This window comes from Falco punctatus (genome assembly GCF_963210335.1).
Source record: "Falco punctatus genome assembly, chromosome: 1".
Taxonomy (NCBI): domain Eukaryota; kingdom Metazoa; phylum Chordata; class Aves; order Falconiformes; family Falconidae; genus Falco; species Falco punctatus.
Window position 1 is genome coordinate 34589557 of NC_137580.1, and position 24705 is coordinate 34614261.

The following is a 24705-nucleotide window of genomic DNA, read 5'->3' on the forward strand; positions in this document are numbered from 1 at the left end:
TTTCAGAACAACCTTATTTCTCTCAGAGTGACCGTGTCAGACTGGAGGAATCTTTAATCTTTCCATGACTGTCTAAGAAGACCTATTTCTTGAGGTGCTGAGGAGGCACTGCTTACAACCAGAGTCACAGCAGGTGGATTTGTGACCAGTGTAAAGAGAAGGGATTAAAAATAGTTCCAGAAGAAATTTCAGTAATAAACTGCATGTTAGTTTCCCAGCAGAGGAGTCTCTATCTAGAATTACCTTTTGTGATTCTACAGTATTTTTTTGCTTTGCTGAAATTTTTGAGATGTGGTATTCATGCCTTTTTTAGCACCTGCTCTGCTTGTTGGAAACGTTCTTGCAATATACTTTTATTTTCCTAATTCTTAAGTTGCCTGGCAATTATTCTTCTTAGCTTATTAGAAACTATAAAATACAAATGAGGGAGACCTGGATGTCTCTTTAGCAAAATTTAGGCCAGGGCTAAATTTATGTTTGATTGCACTTGAGAGATCAAGTGCAATACATAGGCGACTAAACTAAGGTTTTCTATGCTCAGTGTTGCACCCTACTAGACAGAAAAAAAATAAAGTAAAAAATGGGAACAAATAAATGTGCCTGTGGAATTTATTGCATAGAATTTAAACTAAAAGGGTGAAAAAACCTCGGAGAGGCAGAAAAAGGAAACAAAACACGCCCAAAGAGTTAAGAAAGATGTAGACATTTTATGCAGGTAGGTTCTTGATACATTTTAGTATCTCAGTGTAGTTTTTTGACTGACAGTAATACATGGTACATGTAGGAAAAAGGGCAGTACATTCAAATTTTAAGAATGTAATAACAACTTTCCCTCTTCTGGTCTGAATCTCTAGATAAGGAAAACCACAAGTATTATGGATACTGCGGGACATTCAGGAGAGTGAGACACTGCACAGTGAGCTTCTGCCCAAAAGACATGAGATTTCATATGGAGCGCCCCCCACCCACCCCTCCAGAATCTGAAAGGCTTTATTACCATGGTTGGAGCAGTGGATGAAAGCATTTAGATTAACCCTGCACTAAAAGAGAATCTCCTGAAGCAAAGTCCTTTTTTAGTATAGTAATTAGGATTCATTCTGGTGCAGGGCACAAGTGATGCAGCTCTTCTGAAGCCTAAAGAGCTGTGGAAACCACCTTGGGTTGTTGTGGCCAACATAGGTGAGAGCTGGTGGCTGAACTCGAGCTAAGGCAATGTCAAGCCAGTTGCATATGTTTGCAGCATGATGCTGGGATATCTGGTCTGGCTTTTCATGGAAATTGCATCCTCAAAGCTCCTTAGTTTCCGAGTATAGCTTCCAGAGCTAAAAGCAGACATACTGTTTCCAGTCAGAGGCTGGCACTTTGAGCTGTAGCTGGATTCTCAGCTCTTACTTTGAGCTCATCAAGTCCACTGAACGTAAGTTGGCCCTGAAGTCTTTGCAGCTCTGACTCTTAATTTGTTGTCCATGCCCAGTACACATGAATAGACAGAAGTTTGAGGGTTGGGAAATATTGGAAAAATACTTTTAATCACTTGACAGTGAAAGGCTTGAAAAAAGGTATTTTTATTGTTTTGTAAATGAAAGTCAACACTGTTATGGTCTGTGTTGAGTCAAGGTAATTTTAATGTGCTGCCACAGTTAGTGGATAAATGAACCATGAACTGTGTGTATTTCTTATAAAAAGAAATGTATTTCGTAGCATTTTTCTAAAGAGTTGGATGGTAGTAAGCTATGTAATCAGAAAGCTCACAAAACAAACATTTGCTATTTCTCTCCACAAATCCAGCTTTGAAAACAAACTTATTCCAGCTGAAGCTGACCTTTCATTTGAGTGGAAAATAAATTACTTCAGCTTGTGTTTTTTGCAAGATGCTGAAGTCAACTAAAAAATCATAAGGCAAATTAAAAAACACCCTTAAAAATATAAACAAAATTCCTTGTGTTTTAAAGATATTTTTGTAATTTTAGGTTCTGAAAGACTTCTGGATGTTTGGAGTGCCGATTGTTTTAAATCTTCTCTCGTACTAATTTATGTGTTAACTATTTCTGCAACTATTTGGATGCGTAAAATTATTCGTGTGGTTTCAGGAAGCCACAGAGGACACAAGGAGAGATTTGAGACTTAGTTCATGAGTTCCCTGGTCATATGTTATAGCAGTATCATTCAGCTGCGTAGTGGGTCTGCATGGTAAGGTTTCAGTAGCAAGGGGGCTACAGGAGTGGCTTCTGTGAGAAGATGCCAGAAGTTTCTTCCATGTCCAATGGAGCCAACGTCAGCCAGTTCACAGGCGGACCCACCACTGGCCAAGGCTGAGCTAAGTAGCAGCAGTGGTAGCACCTTGGGGGTAACATATTAAGAAGGTGTGAGGAAGGGGGGAACTGCAGCGGAAGAAAGGAGTGAGAATATGTGAAAGCAACAACTGCAGACACCCAGGTCAGTGCAGAAGGAAGAGCAAGAGGTGCTCCAGGCATCAGAGCCGAGATTCCCCGGCAGCCCATGGTGAAGCCCGCAGTGAGGCAGACTGTGCCCCTCAGCCCTTGGAGGGTAACAGTGGAGCAGATCCCCACCTGCAGCCCATGGAGGACCCCACACCGGAGCAGGTGGATGCCTGAAGGAGGCTGTGACCCTGTGGGTGGTCTGTGCTTGGAGCAGCCTCCTGGCAGGACCTGTGGGGAGAGGAGCCCACACTGGAGCAGGTTTGCTGGCAGGACCTGTGACCCCACGGGGGACCCAGGCTGGAGTAATGTGTGAACTGCAGCTAGTGGTAAGGACTCACACTGGAGAAGTTCATGGAGAACTGCCTCCCATGGGAGGGACCCCACACGGGAGCAGGGAAGGAGTGTGAGGAGGAAGGAGCAGCAGAAACAACATGTGATGAACTGACCACAACCCCCATTCCCTGTTCCCCTGCGCCACTCGGGAGAAGGAGGTAGAGAAATTGGGAGTGGAGTTAAGCCTGGGAAGAAGGGAGGGGTGGGGGGAAGGTGTTTTTTTCTGATTTGAATGGTAATAAATTAATTTCCCCAAGTTGAGCCTGTTTGACCATGACAGTAATTACTGAGTGATCTCCCTGTCCTTATCTTGACCCACGAGCCTTTTGTTATATTTTCTCTCCCTTGTCTGGGTGAGGAGGAGAGTGAAAGAGCAGTTTCAGTGGACACCTGGCATTCAGCCAGGGTCAAAGCACCACAAGCTGAAATCAGCATAGAGGTAAAATTGGATCAGCACTGTAGATAGTCATAGCCTAGCAGAAAAGGCCTTACTCTGTGTAAGCACTGCTCAGCAGTAATGAAGACATGCCTGCGTTATCAAGTTTCCAGCACAAATCCAAAACGTAGCCCCATTCTAGCTGCTAAGAAGAAAATTGACTTTATCCCAGCCAAAACTAGTGCAGAGAATGAATGAATAAATTGTGGGAGTTTGTTTTATTTTCTAACCTGTATAGTTAATGACTAGAGAAGGCTGAGGGATAGAGAGCCATTTCTTTCAATAACTGAACTTACTTTTAATAATTTAGCTGTCCTTTGCTTTAAATTGGAGTCCCTTTTGAGGCTGACATGTTTGGATACCTCACTCTGCTTTGGTCTGCTTGGGAAGTAGACAAGACAGAGTTCATAGAAACAAATTCACCTTCTAGTGAAGGTAAGATACTACTGCTAGTGAGAAGGAGATGGTGCTGTCACCTGGCATCAGGGAGCCTCTGGCAAGTTAATTAGCAATGGAAATTTGTCTCCTTCCCTGCTTTGTTGAGGGTGCTGCCAGGAGTACCCTATTTGGCACTCCTTCCAGGGCCTTTTCTCATTCTTAAGTTTCTGTTTTTTTATCTTCTTTTAGCCCTTTCTCTCTCAGGAGGGATTTGTGTCCACTATCTTGGGCCCAATGGAAGAACTCTTATAATCTTTTGATTTTCTCTGATTCTTCTTACCATCCTCACTCTTCATCTTCCATACCAAACTGTCTCACTTCTTATTCAGCTAGTATAGCAACCTGCTAGAAACATTTTTTTCATTATCTTAGTCAGGTTCCTACAAGAGTAGTGTTTAACACTACTGTAGGAAAACAGAACAGTCTTTTTTGGTTTGAATGCTTTAGCTTTGTCTTCACTGAGGAGGTGCATGTTTTCTTTTCTGTTATTTTACATCACCATGAAGAAAGAAAATGCCATTTAGATTTACAGCATCTGGAGGATAAAATAGGACTGATAAGATGTATTCATATTCACTGCACTGTAAATGTTCAAGTATACATGTGTCTTATGACTCTCAGTTGCTTTAAATTCGGTACAGCATATCCCAGTACATGCAGTTTTGGAGAGCTGTAAGGAGGCAGTAGCCATTGGTATTATGTTGGTAACTAAGAGTAATGTATTGCTCTCTTCATTTGAAAGCAATTTTTTCTGTACTGTCAAACTGATCCATTTTAGAGCTGCTTTTAAAAAGCTGTTTATCAACACAACTGTTAAGAGGTTTATACCACATCAGTCAGCAGTGTGTACACTCACAAGGTACAGATGCTGAAATAATTTTCCAGTATTTTTCCTTCAAGCACATGAAAGTCCCAGATTCATCTCACATAACTCCAGTCTCTTAAATGAGGTATCTGGAATAGGAATATAGTAGCTCTATTTGGTAGGGAGTGAAAGGCATGTGTGAAGGGGCTCAAGTACAGAGCAGCAGCCCTCTAAAAATTAAACCTCTTAAGAAGGTTAAGATACTGAGGAATCAATTTCAGCATTTGAAGATTGAATTTAAGGGCATACATTTTCAAGTCAAAATTCTTCATTGTGGTTCTAGCCACTATTGAAGAGAAGTGTAGGAATAATAGCGCAGGGAGGTCAGTTTCTTCCATTCTTTTAGATAACTCAGGATGTTGGCGATGCTGTAATGCTCAGCGGAATTTGGGAAATCTCTATGATTTATGAAGTCAGACTTCAGAGGAACCCAAGTTCCACCATCAGCCTGAACACACCATAATATGAGACAGGCAGTGCTGATTTACCACATAAATTAATCACTAAGAGTCACAAAGTCCAGATGTTCATCTCTGTTTTGCTGGTGGAATGAAACAGAAATGTGATCATCAACATCTAATCTAGTTAATTGAAGAGTTGCCCAAACTAATTCTGGTCATTCTAAACCCATGGGCAAAATTGATCTTCTCCTTGTATTTTTTAAGTCTGTCTCCTGAATGATTAAGAGAGGTTCCTAGAATGAGTTTAGTTAGTGGGAAGAGGGAATCTGCTTGGTATGCTGCAATTATTTCTGTTTCAAAGGAAAAATGGTTAAAAAATAACAAAGAATTAACAGCATGTAGTCTAAAGCCCAAAACCGTACATATCTAAATGTAGACAATGAGTTCTTGTCTGCTTTTCTTCTGGAATAGATGTTGTTGTTTTCTTTTGTCACATATTTATCCAGAAAAGTATCCAGACCATGTTTTGCATTTGTGATGTTTTAAGGCTTCTATACTTAATTCATTACTGCCAGGGAGGAAGTTGACTACACGCAAGATGTATTTGTGTGTTTGCTTTCATTTATGGATGACTGCAATTCAATATGTTACTCATATACAGATAGCCCAAAAAAATGGTTAGACATAGCAAAGCAAATTAAATAACCCTGGAGACATCCTCAAGGTTTATGTAGCACAGACTACAGACTTGTGACACTTACTGTGGTCAAGGTGCCTTACTGGTCTCTTGGTTGAGGCTTTCCCTGAAGCAGGATTGAAGATTACAGGGCCAAAATTCTAGTATAAGAAAAGAATTAGTTGTGATCTTGTTTCTGTATTTATTTATGCACTCAGGACTATAATTTTTTTTTAATATTATCTAGGAATCTTTTTCTTAACCACTATGGGCTCAGGCCAGACTGAAAGTTATCTGTCATAACATATATACAAATTCCAAACCTAGCTTTGTAGAGCCGTAAGTTCTCTAAAAAAACCACCAGCCAACCAAACAAGTGGAAAACCTCCACACATATTAATAGGTAATATATGGTTCTCCTTGAGTTAGATAGGTATGTCCAGTAGAGACTGGGTTAGCCCCCATGTGTCCTAATGAGGGCCTGAAAAGACAAGCATGTGTCTTTTCAAGGCAGTTACTGTGTTTTGCAATTATATGTAACTGTCTTGTAAGCTTAACATGCACATTTACCAGTTTTGACTGTGAACCCTTCATTTTAGTCTACTGTGGGCTTTTATTAGCCTTTTCTTTTCAAAACAGTATTAGCGTGCTTGTACAACAGCTTCTGTGAGAGGTCTTTGGCGTATGTCATGGGTAACAGATGAAGCCTGCTTGGGGTAATAATTTGTCTTATAGTCATAAGAATTATTATTCTGCATTTTGTAGAAGAAAAAGCATGAAAAGCTTTAAATACATTCTTTGAAAAAATTGTTTATTGTCATCAGAGGGTTACTTGAATCTGCTAAAATTTCTGATCAGCTAAAATCTGCTGATTTCTGAGACTTATATCTGTTACTGAAGTGAGGAAAAAAAACCCATGTTGCCTAAACATTTCCCAGAATCAAGCCAAAAGGTGCTTGCAGTCAAGTAATACCAATTCTGAAATGCTGACCAAGCTAACTTGCCAGGCATATGACTTCCAGGACTGCATCTTCAGTGGTGTTTTATTTTGAGTCAGGAGTGCAAAATTTAATCCTCCTTACAAACTTTTCTTTTGTTTACATCGCAGAGTGATTTTGGTCCACGTGAAGTCAGGACTTCAGGTTTTACTCTACAGATCTGCTACTACTGGTTTTTAGCACTTGCTAATGCTAAAGAGCATGTGAGAGGTAGTCCTCATGCACTGAAGGCTAGTTGAACTGGACTACAAATATTGAGTCAGTTACTAGAGAAGGTGCCCTATTTAATTTTTTGTGTTAGAGATCAAACTAGGGGCATGAATAACTTGCCAAGAATAAAAAAGGAAATTTCTGACAAAAACTGAAAAATAAATACTGTTTCTCACAGTGTTGTCTTCCTTCCCTATAACACTTTGCAGTTTATAATTGTCCCTTCTGTTCCTAGAAAAAAAAACCAAACAAACAAAAAAAACCCCTAACACAAAGAAACAAGAGTATTAAACTGTAGCAGTAATTCTCTTACAGCATTTAACACCTTGATAAATATAGTAACTGAATTCATGGCAACCATTCATCAGATAATTTAATTTCCTATTATTTTTCTTGTTCAACAGGTGATATATGCCCTCAACGCTAAGAATGATGAACATGAGGCTAGTATACAGGCTCTGAGAGAGGCTCATGAAGAAGAAATTCAGCACGTTCTTGCTGAGACAAGGGAAACGATTCTCCAGTGTAAAAGCAAAGCTGAAGAAGAACAATTGCTGAGGAAACACATTCAGGCCCTTGAAATTGCAGTAGAACACCACAAGAGACTAAAGGAAAAAGCCTTGGCAGAGTTAACACTCTGCAAGAAGCAGGTGGAAGGGAGGGAGCCGAGAGCAGAAGCAAACCAAGCACAGACAGTCCTTTCTACAGACACAGTAGATACCAATGCAGACTTTGAAAACAAGCTTCTACATTTAAATCAGGAGTCTGGTGGACTGCTAAATGAATGCAAAGCATCTGGGAGAGAAAATCTAGATAAAAAAGTAAATTTAGATGAAAAATACAGCGTGGAAGGACAGGCTCTAATAAATAAGATGGAAGACCTGAAGAGTGAGAACCAGAGAGCAACTGAAGAATATACACTGAAAACAAGCAAACTGCAAGCCTCTTATGAGAGAGAAAAAGAGACTTTGAAAAGAGCTATGCAGCAATCTATAACAGAAACAAACAATTATCAGCAAAGAGAAATGGAGCAAAGGAAGAGCTCAGAGGCTGAGGAAGGTTTTTTGCTGCAGCACGTAAAGAAGCTGGAGGCAGACCTCGAGGAGAAAAGCCAGAAGATAAATGAGAGGAAGAAGCATTCCCAGAAAATGAAGGAAAGAATACAGGTAGAGTATGAGACTGTGATCCCTACCTCTGCCTATAAAGGTGCAAATTATAATTCTTCAGGGGAAGAAAGGTCTTTTAAATTTCACAGAGTCAAATGCTTTGTAAGCAATAAAGCAGTTTCAGAGGCTTAGAAGACAAATAGGATGGACATAGTGATGGAAGTTCTAGAGAAGGAGTTAAGGTAATTAGTAACTCATTTGGTGAACTCTTTGAACACTAGACTTTGTATTCCCTGAGGGAGGACAGAGGTAAAATTTGCCTATTGACTGAACAGAGATTTACCTAACAGGGTTAGATGAGAGACCTGAGCTAGCAAGTTGGGAATCAAGTGGCTTTTATTGTCTGACTCTTGCAACAGTGTCTTGTACCAAATGACATTTAATGAAGTGTTCTTTACAGCTGTGAAGTTTTATGTGCTGTACCATGAGACTTTCACCATCAGTTTTCACTTCACACTTTGCCTGTCTACCCTAGCTGGTGTATGTCTCACACATCTGCAGCACAGCTCTGCGGCCCCTTTCTGCTTAACTGCATCATGTATCAGATGCAGTTTCAGAGGTTATAGAATCATAGAATCATTTAGGTTGGAAAAGACCTTTGAGATCATCAAGTCCAACCATTAACCCACAACTTCCAAGTCCATCACTAAACCATGCCTCTAAGCACCGTATCTACACATTTTTTGAACACCTCAAGGGATGGTAATTCCACCACCTCCCTGGGCAATGTTCCAATGCTTGACTGCCTTTTCAGTAAAGAAATATTTCCTAATATCCAATCTAAACTTCCCCTGGCATAACTTGAGGCTGTTTTGTCTTGTCCTATCGCTTGTTACTTGGGAGAAGACACTGGCCTCCACCTTGCTGCAACCTCCTTTCAGTTGTAGAGAGCAATAAGGTCTCCCCTGAGCCTCCTCCTCTCCAGGTTAAACAACCCCAGTTCCTCAGCTGCTCCTTATAAGACTTCTGCTCCAGACCCTTCACCAGCCCCGTTGCCCTTCTCTGGACATGCTTCAGCACCTCAGTGTCTTTCTTGGAGTGAGGGGCCCAAAATTGAGCACAGGATTCAATGTGCGGTCTCACCAGTGCCGAGTACAGGGGAACGATCACTTCCCTTGTCCTGCTGGCCACACTGTTTCTGATACAAGCCAGGATGTTGGTGGCCTCCTTGGTCCCCTGGCACACCGCTGGCTCATGTTCAGCTGGCTGTCAACCAGCACTCCTAGATCCTTTTTAACTGGGCGGCTTTTCAGCCACTCTTCCCCAAGCCTGTAGTGCTGCGTTGGGTTGTTGTGACCCAGGTGCAGGCCCTGGCACTTCTTGTTGAACCTCATAAAATTGGCCTCAGCCCATCAGTCCAGGCTGGCACATCATGGGCATCAGGGAAATCCATAATACCTGTTTCAATAAGGAAAAGTGTCCTGGCTCTGTAGAAGTTAGAAGCGATAGAGGGGAAGAGGGAAAGTAAGATCCTGATTTCTTGTGGGTACTTGAAGTAACATTCAGGAGAAATGAAGAATGGTAACATGAAAATTTATGCACGTGGTTTACTGTTCTATCATATAAAAAATCCAGTCTTTTTGGAATAAATAATGTAAACCATGATAGGAACTAGAAAGAAGAAGGTGGTGTCATTAGCAATTTGATTTATAAATTCAGTGTCATCTGGATAAAAGTGAAGTATTTTCTGAGGGACATGCTCAACTTGTACATTTCAGATCCTCTAAGTCTCTGGAATGAGGCTGATTTACACACCACTGGAGAATATTGCCTTGAATGTTAAAAGGGAGAGCCTCAGACTACGATAAATCTGGAAGAAGGAAAATGGACACAATGTTATTTTCTGTTTCTCTTAAATAAAGTAGAAGTTTCTCCTTTCTAAATTGTCTACTTCTGATGCCACCGTTAAATACTACATTTGTTTCAGAATCCTGTGGACAATGGCAGACTGGGAAACAGAAATGTTTCTTTAATCAGTAGTACCTCTGATCATTAGTAAATACTAGCAAGAATAGCTATTATAAGGCTTGAAAGATAAAAGGACTGATGTTTAAGCAAGATGACTTTTCTGTTTTCCCCTTAGCGTATGCCAAGAGGTTCGAGATCTTTAGATGAAAGGTATCACATTAGTGCACATATACAAAGATACAAAAGATGACAAGTTATTAAGTCTCATCTGTTCAGTCTGCTTTTGAAAGAATTTTGGCATATGCCAGAGGTGAAAGGATCAAGCTTACCTTTTAAGTTTTCAATTGTAGAGAGTGTTAAGTACAAGTTAGCTTTAACCCATGAGATTTTACTCAACATTCATATAGGAACAAATGGCAATTTTGTCCAAGTGAATATTGTAACATAACAGTATTATGTTAGACATCTGGCAACCAAGACTAGAACCTTCAGAAACAGAACATTAAATATGTTTCAAATTTTTGCTGTTAGTTATGGACAGACAATTCTCAGCAAAGTCTGTAGGAGCCAATTTTTCTGGTTTTAGGCATCTGTATTGTGGATTATGTTAACAAGCTATTGTACTTCAGCAACTAGAAAAAAAATCAAACTAATATTCATTAACTTGTAGCACAAGTTCTTGGGAAATTAATGGAAATATATCCTATTCCAAGTTCTGGATCATCCTGGACATCTAAGATTATCATATGGATTGTCTTAGTTACAGATGGTAACTGTTGATGAGCATTCACTACAATGATACCTACTACATCTGAGGAAATGGCTCCACATTACAAATATTTTGGCAGCAGAGACATTTTAAGAGTATGGAAGAGCCAAAAATGCATTTCATCTAGCTCTGTAGGTGAAAGATTTATATCATGGAACTACACCAAAAGAAAAAACGACCATTTATTTCAGATGACAAAAAAAGAACATATGTAATAAACAGAAGTAATGTCATGTATATTTTAGGATTTGGAAGTGTAGCTTAAGGGAACATAAGAAAAAATTCTGGGATCAAAAGGTATAGTGAAAAAAGTGGAGGAAGATCTAAGTGTGGTCAAAGAGAGAAACGCACTTCAAGAGAAGGAAATAGTGGAAAAAAAGGTAGTGAGATGCTCATGAATGTCATTCTGAAGTATTTCCCTTGCTAGTAGTCACTCATGTTCGAAATTCCACAAGTTATGCTATTTGAAATGTAAATGTTGATACCACAGAAGATATGGAAACTATGTTGAATTCCCAAAACAAAGCTGTTAATAAAGTAGATGAACTGAAGCATCAAATAACACAACTGCAGCAAATGACTTGTACCAAACACAGCCAGAACAGAAGTGGCTCTGAAGATGTGCAAAAGCTTAAACAGGTAGTTTGCTCTCAAATATGCTTCTGTAATGAAAACCTTAAAGAGAACAAGGTCCAAGACAGACTTCCTCTGTTGAGGTCAAGCTGGAATACTGATTTATGTTTTTTTAAATATAGAAAACAGTTCTGAAAATCTATGCAGAAATAATACCAGGAATAAACTCAGTACAATGAGGAATGTATGTATCCTCAGAGTTCCCTCTGTGCAATTGTTCTGCTTAAACAGGTGTGCAGTCCTGAATCTTTTTTTGTATTTTTTTAGTTCTACTAGAATATTGTTATGCTAGCTTTCTGGGAAATTAGGCCTGGTATCAGAGACATAAAGGAAAAACAAACTTTCCTTTGTACTTTTTCACAGCACTAAGGTGGCCATTGAGGAAGTCTGTATACTTTTTCATAGAACTAAGGTGGTTCTTGAGGAAGTCTGTATGGTTGGAAGTGTTACACATCCAAACTCAAGCCAGAACAGCGAAAACCCCACATTCCTAGACTACAGAAGAGGCATACAGCCCTGAATCACTACCATTCTGCATTGTTAACTAAAATAAAGCCAGTATTCTTCAATGGAGCATATCCACCTAAATAGCATATTCAGTGCAAAATAGACTACTGTGACCCGAGAATCGTACCCTGGTTTTGTCATCTTATATAGGTAGTGTGTTTTACAGACTATGGGAACTGTAGCTAATTAAAAAGAGAGTATGAACAAGAGACACTTGCTTTGTAAAGGCAAGCGTCAGTCCATAAGGAAAAGACTTGTCTGAAGGAATAGCTGTTAAAAGGGCTGGAAGATCTTGTAATGAAGCATACAGAGGAAATCGAGCCAGTCTAAAACCTCATGGAAGCTGAAAGAAAAAAATGTGGAAGGTAGGAATGTTCTTCTATTTATAGATGCTTTAATTCATCTGGTTTTAATCTTATTGGTGACAGTGACATCATTTGAATTATCCTCACTGGAGGCACTTTGAATTAACATAAAATGCAAGGGATTTTCTCGCTATGGTCTTACTGAAAAAGAAAAAAAAAAGGAGAAAAAGTCAAACTGATGTATTTCTGTGAAAAGCTCCACAGGCAGGAAAGTGAATTTATCCTTGATGTGATAAACCGCCTTCTTAGCAACACTTATCCTTGCATGATTTGCATGTTAGAGTTGGAGTGATTAATGTAAGGCCTCTCTTGAAGAAAAATGTATTGTAGGTGTATTCCAATTTCTGGCTTAAATTTCCATGGATTGCTGCTGTGAAAGATTCAGATACATTAATTTAATCAAAAGTTTGCATTGTTTAGGCAGAGGTTCTAATTCTGCACAGTGTTGGTAAATGGATTCAGAGTGCAGCTGTTATGATGACTAGTTACAGACAAATACATGCAAATATATGTCCTTCTTTCAGCCAGAAAGAATGCTCATCTTGTGGACCCAGAGAAGTTACCTGAACAATACCTTTTCTCAATGTGTTTTAAGTGGCTAAGATGTAGTTTTTGTTGTTAGTATGCTTTAGCAGTGATTGGCTTAAGGGATTCTTCAAAGGATTTGTTTCATGAGAACTGCTGTCTGTGGCTTCACAGACAAAATCCTTTGGCTTCAAGAAATTTGCAGTCTGTAATGTTTCTGTGCAGTAGCAACCTAAATGTTTTAAGCACATGCTTTAATGCCTAGTGAAGCTTACAACTCACTGCATGCCCAAGTGGTTTGCCAAATTTGGGCATAAACTAAGGATTAATTTAGTTTCTGTCTCCTAATGTACTTGTGTGTTTGTCAGACATCTAGACAGAAAAAAAAATCTGTTAGGGTCTGTAGAATTGGACAATCAAACTACTAGTCAAGTGTTCTTTAGACCCTTCTTGGCACTAAGAACTTCTACCCAGTTTACATGCTACTATACCTTTCTGTGTTCAACATTTACTTGAGCATAGTCAAATCACTTGCTGACAAGTTGCAAAGTCATAAAAGGTGTGCAGCTCCTATCGCTAAATGTTGAACTTCATAGTACCTTCTAGGTTTTGGAGACTAGGAATTGTGTTAAGTGTTCATCAGAAGAATTCATTTCTGCCTATGAAACTGCTGGAATTTATACTTTTATGCAATCTCATTTCTCAAAAAGGAACCTGTGTGAGTAAATTATTTTATCTGATTTTGAAAGTGCTCACATTTGATCAGTATGTGAAGATGCAGTGCTTCAAGATACGCAGTTAGGCTATGAAGTATAAGCGTTACAAAAAGAATCTTGCCTTTTATATTGTGTATTCTTTAGTGTGAGTTTGTACAGGTGTACTTAAAATGATGCCAGGCTGAAACTCTTCATGTGAGTCAGATCAAATTTAAGTATTAAACATGAAAAAAGGCATTATAGTAGGCATTTATTGCTTATTGGCAATAAATATTATTGCTTATAACCATCTCTTCTTAAAGATTCATATTAATTAAATCAGAAGAATCTTGAGTTGTCAAAAAATACAATTACAATATTTTTCATTACTGCTATTTATATCCTCTGATGTAATTAAGGCCTGTAACAGCTGTTTGAAAATTATTATATTTATTTTCCAGACAGAAAAATTAAGATATAAAGAAGGAACCAGTTGGCAGCATTGCAGTGGGAATGGTGCAACACCTGATCTTCAGGTTTTAATCAGAAAGACCACTATATCCTCTCCTTTTAATATAGACAGAACTAAAGCTAATTTCTCCTTTGCAATATTAATGTCTCTGTGTTTGATTCCATCCTTTTAATATCTACCTAACAGTACCTAAACTGTGAAATGCTAATGTATTCTCTTTTATTCAACTATGAATTGCAAGGAATATGTCACTATTTCCTGTGCTTCTGTTTACTAATATCATGGTATCCTCCCAATGATTATCACTTTCTTAGTTTTTAGGTACTTTCTCTGTCATATTGAATTCTGAAGTCATTGTACTATAAAAATGGGGGTGGGGAGGGGCTGTGAGAAGGGGGTGTAGAGGATAGGACAGATGTTAAATTGCTATTTTTAATCTTCCTCCATTTGTAGTGTATGAAAATATGGTAGAATATTTTTTGAGTCAGCAAATTGGCAGAAATAGGAAGAGCAAGCACACTAATTAAAGTTTCTAATATATATTACTTCAGGACATTTCTAGAAGTTCCACATTCAGTCTTTCTACAGTAAATGCTCACATTTGCCACAAATGATTGCTACAAGCTCTTGGTTACTGTCCTGCATGCAGTATTACCACTGCTTTTTCAAAAACTATTTCAGCAATAAATGATTATGTAGTTTTCAGGGGTTTATTTTATTTTATTTTTACTTCCTCACTAGGATTTTCTTTATGGATGCTGTAAGATAGTAATCCCTTTGATTCCCTTTTCCAGTAATTGCCCATTAGTTAGTCATCTCATTAGGCATATGGTCAGCGTATATCTGTGTTTTTTCAGATCTTGTGGGTGATTCTTGCACAGTAAATTATTTTAGAACTCTTAACACCACTCAAGGGAAAACAATCTCACACTTCATGCTGTAGTTTTCCACCTCAGGGAAACTTTCCTTGAAAGATTGGGATTATGTGAGCTGTGTTGTCTAACACTAGTATTAACAATTTGGTTTGGTTCATTCTAATATTTGATTGAATAACACAGAATAAGATGGTAGCATGTATTAGTGTGTAACCTGCTCTATTATCTAGGTTGATGTAGAAGAAATGGTCTTTCTTTTTCATACTGCATGTTTTGTCCCAGCTATTGCATGCTCTTCTTTTTCTTTTTTTTTTTTTCTCTTTTTTTTTTCCTCTTTTTTTTTTTTTTTTACTTTTTTTACTTTAGGAGCTCCAGACACAGCTGGAGGAATTTAAAAGAAAATCTGAGTGTGAACTAAAGCAACTAGAGAAAGAGAAAGATGTCCTAACTGGGAAACTTCAAAACTCTTCACTTGAGGTAAACTGGCCATAAATGTAACCCAGTAATAAAAAGGCTTTTCATTTTTCCTCTCATCTGACGATTTCTTGATTAGATTTTAATCGTATTTGCTGTGACTATAATTCAAGAAAATATGCGAGGACTTTAGATAGAAATAACAGAAATTACTGCTCCTGAACATCTATGAATATTTTGACAAGCCTATATGTTTTGATAAATTTCATTTGTTTGCCAGAACAAAAGCAGAATGCCTACAAGGCAGTTATATACACAAGTAAACAATGCACCTTTAAAATTTCTGACAAATGTGAATACATGTTTTCTCCCTCTCAAGTGTTCCCCTTTTGTGTTGTTCAGTTCTTTTCAGAAAATGCTGTCTGCTTTAAAATGTTGTGCAGGATATTTCCTTTTCTTCAGTTTGATCATGTGAAGTTTTTACCTATGAACATTTTCATACTTTATCTTATAGATAAGTTATAAAAAAACCCACTTTAACAGAACTGAAATCAGTGCCCTAGTGAAAAGTTCTGATGATGCTCAGTGCTGCATTTATTTTTCTACCCCAAGTATATCATTACATTTGGTACCTTTTTCAGAAGAACAATGAAATTATTTGTGATTGTCCATTCTGGGAGATTATGGATGAATGGACTTGTTTTCACCATGAGAATTTGTCATCCATTTCATTGGATTATTTCTGGTCAATCCAGGTTTTGAGGGTCCAAGATTTTGTTAAGCAAAAGGAGGATATTCACAAATATACAAAATGTCTTCAGTCTAGTTCAAGAAAAAATAATGAACAACAGGAACTAAGTAGCTTACATTGTGGAACTACTGATTTACAGATAGCCACTGTTGTTCTAAGTGACTGTCTATAATTTTGATTGCTTTGAATCCCTACTGATTCTAAACAGTTTCACTTCCAGCAAGTTCAGTGGGAGCTTGCATGGCAACAGCTCTGCAAAAGTTGAAGACCTAGATCTTTCTCAGCTGGCATTTGTAGACTCTTAAGTGGCCATAATAAGCTCTCTTTGAGTGTTCAAAGACAGAAAAAGGACAGATAGGCTCATCAGGGGGCTAACAAGATGCTGGCCCCCCTCTCCTGCCTGCTTCCGCTTTCCCACATGCCATTATTTCTGGTTGGTGCAGTGTGTTCCAGCAATCAGGGCATGTGTTGCGGTCATTTTCTCTCTCACACCTGCTCTTTCTCCCATTCATGCTATACTAGCTGTACGGGTTCTGAGCGCAGCGTGGTCTTTTCCCTTTCATATCTCCTGTAAAATAGATTTGTACATTCTGGTACCAAACAGTTGCATTCTGACATTCTATCCATTTCCAAGTCTTAGAAGTACAGAATTTAAGTGTAGTTCTTAACGTTCTTAAAGTTCTGGCTAAATCCTGTTTTTAGGATTTATTACACATTTCTGCATGCCACTGTTTTTTACAGGCTCTTCTCTGAGAGAATTTCAGGTCAATCCAACCTGTCTTGAGCTATCCAGAGTGACTTCTTTGCATCTAATGCAAAATATGGGTTCTCAGTAATTAGTCGTCTTTATTCTTTTCCAAATTACCCTAAATGTACCTTTTCCTAAAAAAAAAATCTTAGTGCATTCAAATCTGAAATTTACTGTGATATTCTGGCATCCCTGGGTAATGCCTGAAATACTGTTTTTGATGTGTGAGGGGGAGAGATGGAAGGAAGGAGTAGTGGCACTGTCCGATCTCTTAGTATTGTGTATATGCATGCAGGTTGTGTATTCCACTGAAAGGTCTCAAAGAAGTCAAAAGGCTTATGACATGAAGCAATTATTCTTCAGATTTTGCAAATGGAAGAAGTAAGGCAGTGAGTCAACAAATTACTTTCCTTGAAGTCACACATTCAGGACAGAAAAATAGGAAAGAAGCCTGTGTTTCCTAACAGCTAGTCCTTTCATATCATGAGATCATGGTAAATACAGATAGTGGTGGGCAATTATTGCAACTGTAAATATAAACATAAGTAATTATGAAGTAGTATATATCATGCCATAAGTTATGTTTACAACACCATAGTAGGTATGAACAGATACATTAAGAAACATTTTAGTGTATCTTGGAATCTAACAGTGCTCCCAAAAAGGAGGAAATGCTCCCTCTGAAGAGAAATTTTGTATTTTAATTGGTAGTCTAAAAGTTACTTTCTGAACACCAATTACTTAGCAGTATTTCCAGGAAAGTGAAATAATACCAACTTATAATACTTTCCTTCTATAAATATGTGAATATTTACAGCCAAGTAACCACTATTTACTATACAACATTATGTTTCACAGAGAGTATGATTCCTGGCTGGGAACCTTTGCAATGGCTCAGCCCAGATCTTCTGCTTCAGAGGTTAGGCAGTGTGCTGTCACTAATCCAGTTCTAACCTGGATACAATTTCAGATCTAAAAATAGCTACCTTGGCTGCATAAGACACATTTTTGGTTGGGCTGACATAGACAGAGCACTATGCAGAGTAGACGGAATCATGATAATTTCGTATCTCCTGGGATGCACATCAAAGTGGCAGTATTTCTGTATTAATGAATTTTTTCTGGATAGAGAAATCATACTCACACCTATTTCGTCCTTTGGAAGGAAGAATGTGAGATCCTGTGTGGGTTGAATGCTAATTCATTAGAGTCCTCCAGTTCCTTGCTTTTACACTGTAAGATCTGTTCAGCATGTTAAAGGGGCTATTCTGAAATTGGAAGGTATGTAAAATGGAAGTGCAGGCATCACATTGTCACGATACATCTTTGAACAATGCCAGCACAGGAATGCCCAAAGCTTTGATGGATCTTGGAGGTACCACGTAGCAGCAGTAGAGGTGTGCATGATGTGTTCCTACCTGTCCCTCTGGTCAGGAATTGCTGTAAATTAGGAAGGCAGTTAACTCTGAACTTAACTGACGTAACTGTGAAATAAGCCTAAAGACAACAGTAAAATATAATCTCATTATTATGTTGTTACTTCTTATACCATGTTACTGTTTTGATGTAATAGCATCATAGTATGTATAAAACCCTGTAGCATTTAGGTGCCTTATTTTGACTCTGAACAAATTCTCAATTGTTGTGACTCTTCTATAATACATCAAAAGTCACTTTAAAGTCTTTTATATAAATTCAACCCCTAGCAATGCATTGAGAAACTCAGATCTTTCTACTTAAAAGAGGAAGTCAAAATATTCTCTCTGATTCCAACTTTAGATGTTGCCTTTCAGATTTCACAGTTCTTACATACAATAAATAAAAGGAAAGAGCAGGCATAAGATAGACTTCAGGTATTCAAAATGCTTGCAAGCACAGTGAATTAAAATAATCAAAGTAGAAGTCAAATGGGGAAGCCAGCTGTGATGGCATGCACAGCCTTATACTTGCCCAGTATTTTTACCCATGGGCTGTCATAATCTGAGAGGTACTTCTTCAAAAGAATCAAGCCATCCTTCCCAGGAGAAAGACAGTAATTATGGTTAGAAAAGAATGAAACTTGAAAGACTTTTGAAATATTTCAAAACTTATCTGTCATCTTTTAGTAATAGTTGTTCACATTTTCTTTACTTGGAAGACAGTGGGAGGCAAAATCAGCTGTCATGAGAAAGGGCAAGTGCAAACATAACCCTGAAATTTGGAAAGAATTCAACAGAGCCTAGAAAAATACTGTTGCCTAGAGCTTACACTGAGGATTGCTATTAGTTGCATCTTTAAGACCACTTTATGCAATTCTGGTGGATAAAAATGAATTAGTAATGGTATCAGAGGTACAGGTTTTTTAAGAGGTTTTATTTTGCAGCAGGGAGACATTCTAAAACACAAAATGACACAAAGTTGCTGGTTTGCTAATAGTAAAAGATGCCAAATAGATTTTGGACTGATGTGAATTGGTATAGACTCATTAGCTTAAATGTTGCTTTACCAATTTAAACAAATTGAGGGTCTGGCTATCTGTTTTGAAGTAATGAAACAGAATAAAATGCCTAGGCACTGCAAAATAGTCCAGAGAAGGATTTGCAGTGGTGGATTTGAAAGCCCTTTTAATAGAAAGACTGGAGGAGGAAACATGATGGGATGGAAATGCTTGTTTCTTAACCTGTAGTATGTTAGAAATAGCAGGATTCTTGAGAAATTTGTGTTTGTATACCTAATATATTTATGTAGGTCTTTTTCCCTAAATCACTGAAAAATAATTTTTTAGAAATACTTTTCCATCTGATTTCTTACTACTATATATTCTCTGTTGCTACCAATTTACTGCTTTAGCCTATTTGCAGTCAGTATGGTCTTATGTTTTATGTTAGTAGTGCTTTGAACCAATAATTGCCTATGAAGACAGTCTGAAAGGTTAATAATGTGAACACAGCTGAAGTTTATATATACCGCTTTTCATCTTTCCTGCCTGGATGAATATTAAATTTGCAAAAGAAATACTCCAAGCGACATTTTTCCCATTTCCAGTTTTTCTATTAGAAAATATACTTGCTGCTCTTCTGGCACATCCTTTTCACTCACTGGCTTACTTTCAGGAAGCCCAGAAAAAAAATGCATGCCTGAGTGTAGTAATGCTAATGCATATTACACCAGCCAATACAGGGGGCTGCATTAAGTGTTTAAAATCAAAGGTTAGTTTTATAAGGAACTACAGTACCTAAAAACTTCGGTATTTCCTTTCTTTATATAGGAAAACATTGGCTTGAGTTCAATAGGTGTTAAGACAAAGTACAGAAGCCAAAGAGCCCCTTTGGTTAGATCTTACAATTCACCACTTATTTTTCAAAAAAATAATAAAAATTGCAGTGGCTCTGGAAACAAAAGTATGGTTGGCAAGTGGCACTGGCATCTGCCTGTTCTTGGAGTGTATATAGGCCACAGATAGATCCAATCACACAGACACGATAAAGACAATTAATGTTTTTCATTAAGAATAATATTTAGCAACTATTCTTGACTAGTTTGTTCAGACAGATTTCTTTGTGTTTAATTGGATGACACAACAGAAGAAGCCAGGAAACAACTGGATGGTTAGTTAAACTCAGTCTGGGGCAGCTGAAGCTAGGTGCTCTTTCAAATTTACTACTCAGATCAGTTTGGTTGGATAGCATCAGTGAAATTAAAATGTGCCATGTTGGTCTGAAATTGTTTAAGGAGTGGTAAAACTAATCATTCATTTTCTGGCCCTTAAAAGAGAACAAAATAAAAAACCCACTTGATTCACAAAACACTAGGTGAAGGAATGTTTTCTTATCTGCCAACCTAGCATTCCCGTGATGTGTGGGAGACCTGGGCTTGATTTGGTTTTGGGTGGTTTTTTGTTTTTTTTCTGTCAGCTTTCTCACTATTTAAAGAGCCTCCTTGTCACTGGGTTGTAGGATAAAACAAGGTGAGCTGCAGCGTGTCACCTGTTGCCGCTTCTTCACTTGTATATTAAGTTGTCATTGGACAACCTAGGCCTTCATCACTTGGGTAACTGCCCTAGTTGCCTTTGTATGCACACGGACGTACTGTCTTGTTCTCTCAGGTTTTCTGTGCCTCCATGCTTCCTTTCTCTCTCTCACACACACAAAGTAGAACCACTGCTGCCACCTCATCTTCTCCAGTGTTCTGTGAATAAAGCCATTTGTCTCTTTGCAAATGATGAAATAATTTAAGTTTTAAAAACATTGAATTCAGTCTGGAGGAAATATTTTAATTTTTCATCTTGGTGTGTACATTCAGAAATATTTCCTTTGGATTATTTGACTAGAAGTTTTATTGATTGCTTGGTTTGGCCACCAGATAGGAGGAAGTCAACTGCCCAAGCTGGTGGCTTTGCTGAAGAGATTTTTAACAAAATTCACCTCTGTTTGCAGATTTCTGTCATGTCTAAATACAGTTCTAGATCTTAGAACATAGGAAATATCATTAATAAAGCTCAGGATCTTCGAAGTTCAAACATAGCACACTGTACCCCATCTAGTAAAGGAAATCCATGTTAATTGTCATAGTAGTATGGCCCTTTGTAAGCAAGCCATTGGAAGGGGTTCAGAGGGAAACTGAAGTACAAGATCAGTGATGATCAGTAATGACCACCACCAATTAATTGGAGAAAAGGAACCTGACTTGTGGATTTGAAGTGAAGGACAAACTCTGGAGGGAGCACAGTAGTTCTGCAACCATAAGTCTACTAAAAAATGGAACTGGTTCTTTCTTGTAGCTGCTTACAAGGTACAGAAATCAGATATAGTAAAGGAAGTTATGTAGTTCTCATGATATATGTGTATATTCGAGTAACAGGTTTTGAGTTATCTCCACAGCACATGAAGTCCACGAACATTTGTGTTTCATATGAACAGTGTTTACACAGAAACAAATCATCTCCTGCTGACTTACTTTTCTGGAAGGTGGCTCAGCTGAAGCAAATACTAGACCAACAAGCAAATAATTTCAAGGAGTCACTGAAGAAACATAATGTACAGTCCAACAAGGAAAAAGAGAAGCTTTTGCAGGATCTTCAAAGCACCATTAAAGAAAACCAGAATGTTAAACTGCAGCTGGAGGCATCGCATCAAAAAGTCTTAAAAATGTTGGAGAAAAGCAAAAATCAGGAACTAAAGGTCAGTTTATGATATACAAGTGTAAAAACATATTTGTGGGATAAACCGTATTAGCTAGAGCTGATTATCAAAACTCAGTTATCTCCAGTTATCTTAATGATGGGTTGCCATTGTTGCACATAATGAATTAATTCTGTGATTCTGAAACCTCATAATCTTCAGGTAGTTGGTTTATTTTTTAATTTCAACATTTGAACTTAGAACACAATGTGAATGAAATAGTTTCACAAAATAATATAGCCTACTGTCTACAGATAGGCTGCAATGAATACAAGCTCCTCTAGCTGTGTTTTTGTTTCAGAAATACAAGGGGATTCTTAAGTGTATTATTAACAAGACTCAGTTGTATTTTTTTCATCCATTTTTAATTTATACATAAACACTTCAAAAGAAGTATAATAGACATGTATAATGATATGTATTGCCTTACATACCTTCAAGAAGTCAGTTCTGTAAGTGGAAAACCAAAGCTTTTAAAGGTTCAAGTAGATTTATTTCAGTGACAGAATGTTAATGCAATATGTTGAGGTTCTACAGAATGTTGTTGTTTGAGGGGGGAAAAAACCCACCTTAAAAAATGTACATGTGATTGTGACATGGAGTTCTGATATTCCTATTGATATCACACACCTTAGAGGAAAACTGCTTATAAAACATAAGTGAACCCACTCTAAGTAGAGTTAAATATCTTGTTTATATATTCAGAATAAAATCCCAGCTTTAACAAAACCCAGCTGAAATTAGTAAACTGGTAAAAATGAAACTGACCGTAGGAGTTTGCTTTCAGAGCAACTGCTCTGTCATTTTCAGTGTATCAGCAGCACTTCTAATGAAATGGAAGTTTTAACTAAGGACAATACAAGGAAAGAGAGAAGCCTTTGTCTGACACACTGTGATAAATAATTACATACAGGTCAGATCCAGGGGGCTTTGTATGTTTAATAATAAAATACCATTCTACTGTCAAATAGTGCAAAGATGTCAATGTTATTATTTCATGATGTACAACAAATCTAATAGATGGTATCTTGATAATTTCTCTTGTACCTATCAAGTGTTATTTTTTAACTTCAGCTCATTCGAAGTGGTGATGCAAATAAAAGTTCTACAATGAAAGACCAGATTCACCCTGACATTACAAGTGAAACAAGAAGGTGATAAAGAGGCTCCAACTACTTTGGTGTTTTTTTTGGGGGGGGGGTACTCTTGCTTACAGGAGGCAGAAGAACGTTTGAAAAAGGAATTTAATGAGACTTTCAAGATCCAACATCAGTCTCATAAGCTGGAAATACAAACCTTGGAAGAGAAAGCAAAGAAAGAATTACATGATGAACTTGAGCAGATACAGAAGCAGCAAAACCTGTTGCTAGGTATAATTGCTCATATCACACACAGCTCCTACTGCTTGATTAGATCCTGAGAAGCACTGACTTTCCTCCCATTCACTGTCTTTCCCATCTTCTGGAAACTGGGGTCTTTGTGAATCTCCTTATCCATACCCTTGAGTTTTGGCAATGCAGACTTAATATTTGTTGTTAACCTAGCTCTCAACAGAATGTTGTTGGGAGAGTACTCTGGTGTACAACACTCAAGTATGCGTTATCAGGTATATTAAATTGCAATATTGTAGTTAGTGTATATGACTTCCCTCTTTTTTTCTCTGATGCAAAGAGTTGCTGTATGTGGTTCAAGTCTGTTCTGTTGAGTTCAGTTGCTTCATATGTATTGTTCAGTCAGGTTAGAAAGTTCCCTGAACTGCCAAGAACTAAACAGAACACTGCATTACAAGGACCAGTAATATCTCCAGGTTTGAACTCAGCTTATTAAAACTTATGTATAAAAGGCTTTTTAATTAAAATAATAATAAATTGAAAGTACTTTAAGTACAAACTGGATTTTCTTCTCGGGTTTTTTTCCAGTAATTCAAATTTGCCAGAAAGATCTGTTGCTCTTTAAAGTTTATATATTCAATAGATAAACTCAGTTCTTCAAGAAAAATTATAAGAACACAATAGAGAGTACTTTTCTCCTTGTACTTGATCCATCCCAAAACTTGTACCCGATATAAACAAAAACTGCAGTATATAATAGGTTTGCTTACATAAGTGTTGTACTCTTAACACAACCAGAGCTCTCCTCCATCTGTCTTATGGCCCTTCATAAAACACCAATGGACTTAACAGGGAAGCTTAGGGTGCTCCAGTGAAGTTCAAGGTTAGAAGAAGCAACTATAGTGATTTAGTCTACAAAACAACTGCCACAGAATTACCTCTCTGGTTCTGACGTTGTATCATTGCTATTGTAGCTCCATATCTTCCTACTATGGCTCAACTGAGTTACTTCTTTAATAGGAGGCCATTATTCTTAATGGCAAAGGAATTGAGGAACAAGGCAAACTGTAATTATTAAAGTTTTAATATATATTGTCTATATCTACTTTCCCCATCCAGCTGGCTTCTGACTGCCTTAATGATTGTCTGTCTGATTGTTACTAGGATCTCTAAGGGTGGAACTCTCTGAGCAACAAACATTGTGCAGTAATCTCAAGAAACAAATAGATGAACTCCAAATGGAGCTGAGGAGTGTGAGGACACTGAAGAAGCAACAGGCAAGATTGCAGTTCCTACTCCATTGCCATGTTGTGTTTTGCGAAAGCAATAGTATGAGATTCTGTCTTCAGAGACTGTAAAATTGTAGTCTCTTACAGAAATGGAATGGGTTTCCTTCCCTTATGTCCCACTTTAAAATGTTTGCATTGTTTATCATCTTTTCCCTATGGGCAGGCTTTTTTACCATTTAAAGATTAGAATGTACAACATGAGTAAATGAATGTTACAAGAAAATAAATTTTGTAGAGATTATAAAATATGTTCAGGAAGTTTTGATCGCAGATTTTGTCTTCCGCATAGGATTGCACATA

The 24705-nt window shown here is 37.8% G+C and overlaps 1 protein-coding gene across 15 annotated transcripts in view; it reads left to right on the plus strand.

Annotated features, from left to right (window-relative positions):
* FAM184B (family with sequence similarity 184 member B) overlaps positions 1 to 24705 on the plus strand; it is a 52724-nt gene that overhangs the window by 19781 nt on the left and 8238 nt on the right. For 10 of the 15 annotated variants that reach the window (XR_013924842.1, XM_080371910.1, XM_080371909.1 and 7 more), the window contains 6 exons: positions 7203 to 7964; positions 13828 to 13902; positions 15080 to 15190; positions 21486 to 21785; positions 23002 to 23155; positions 24281 to 24393. Coding sequence is in view for 14 of the 15 variants with exons in the window: in XM_080371910.1 (XP_080228036.1) it covers positions 7203 to 7964; positions 13828 to 13902; positions 15080 to 15190; positions 21486 to 21785; positions 23002 to 23155; positions 24281 to 24393 (1515 nt within the window). In the remaining variant the exon portion in view is untranslated. The remainder of the gene's footprint in view (positions 1 to 7202; positions 7965 to 13827; positions 13903 to 15079; positions 15191 to 21485; positions 21786 to 23001; positions 23156 to 24280; positions 24394 to 24705) is intronic. The other 5 variants (XM_080371903.1, XM_080371904.1, XM_080371911.1 and 2 more) reach the window with 4 other exon arrangements.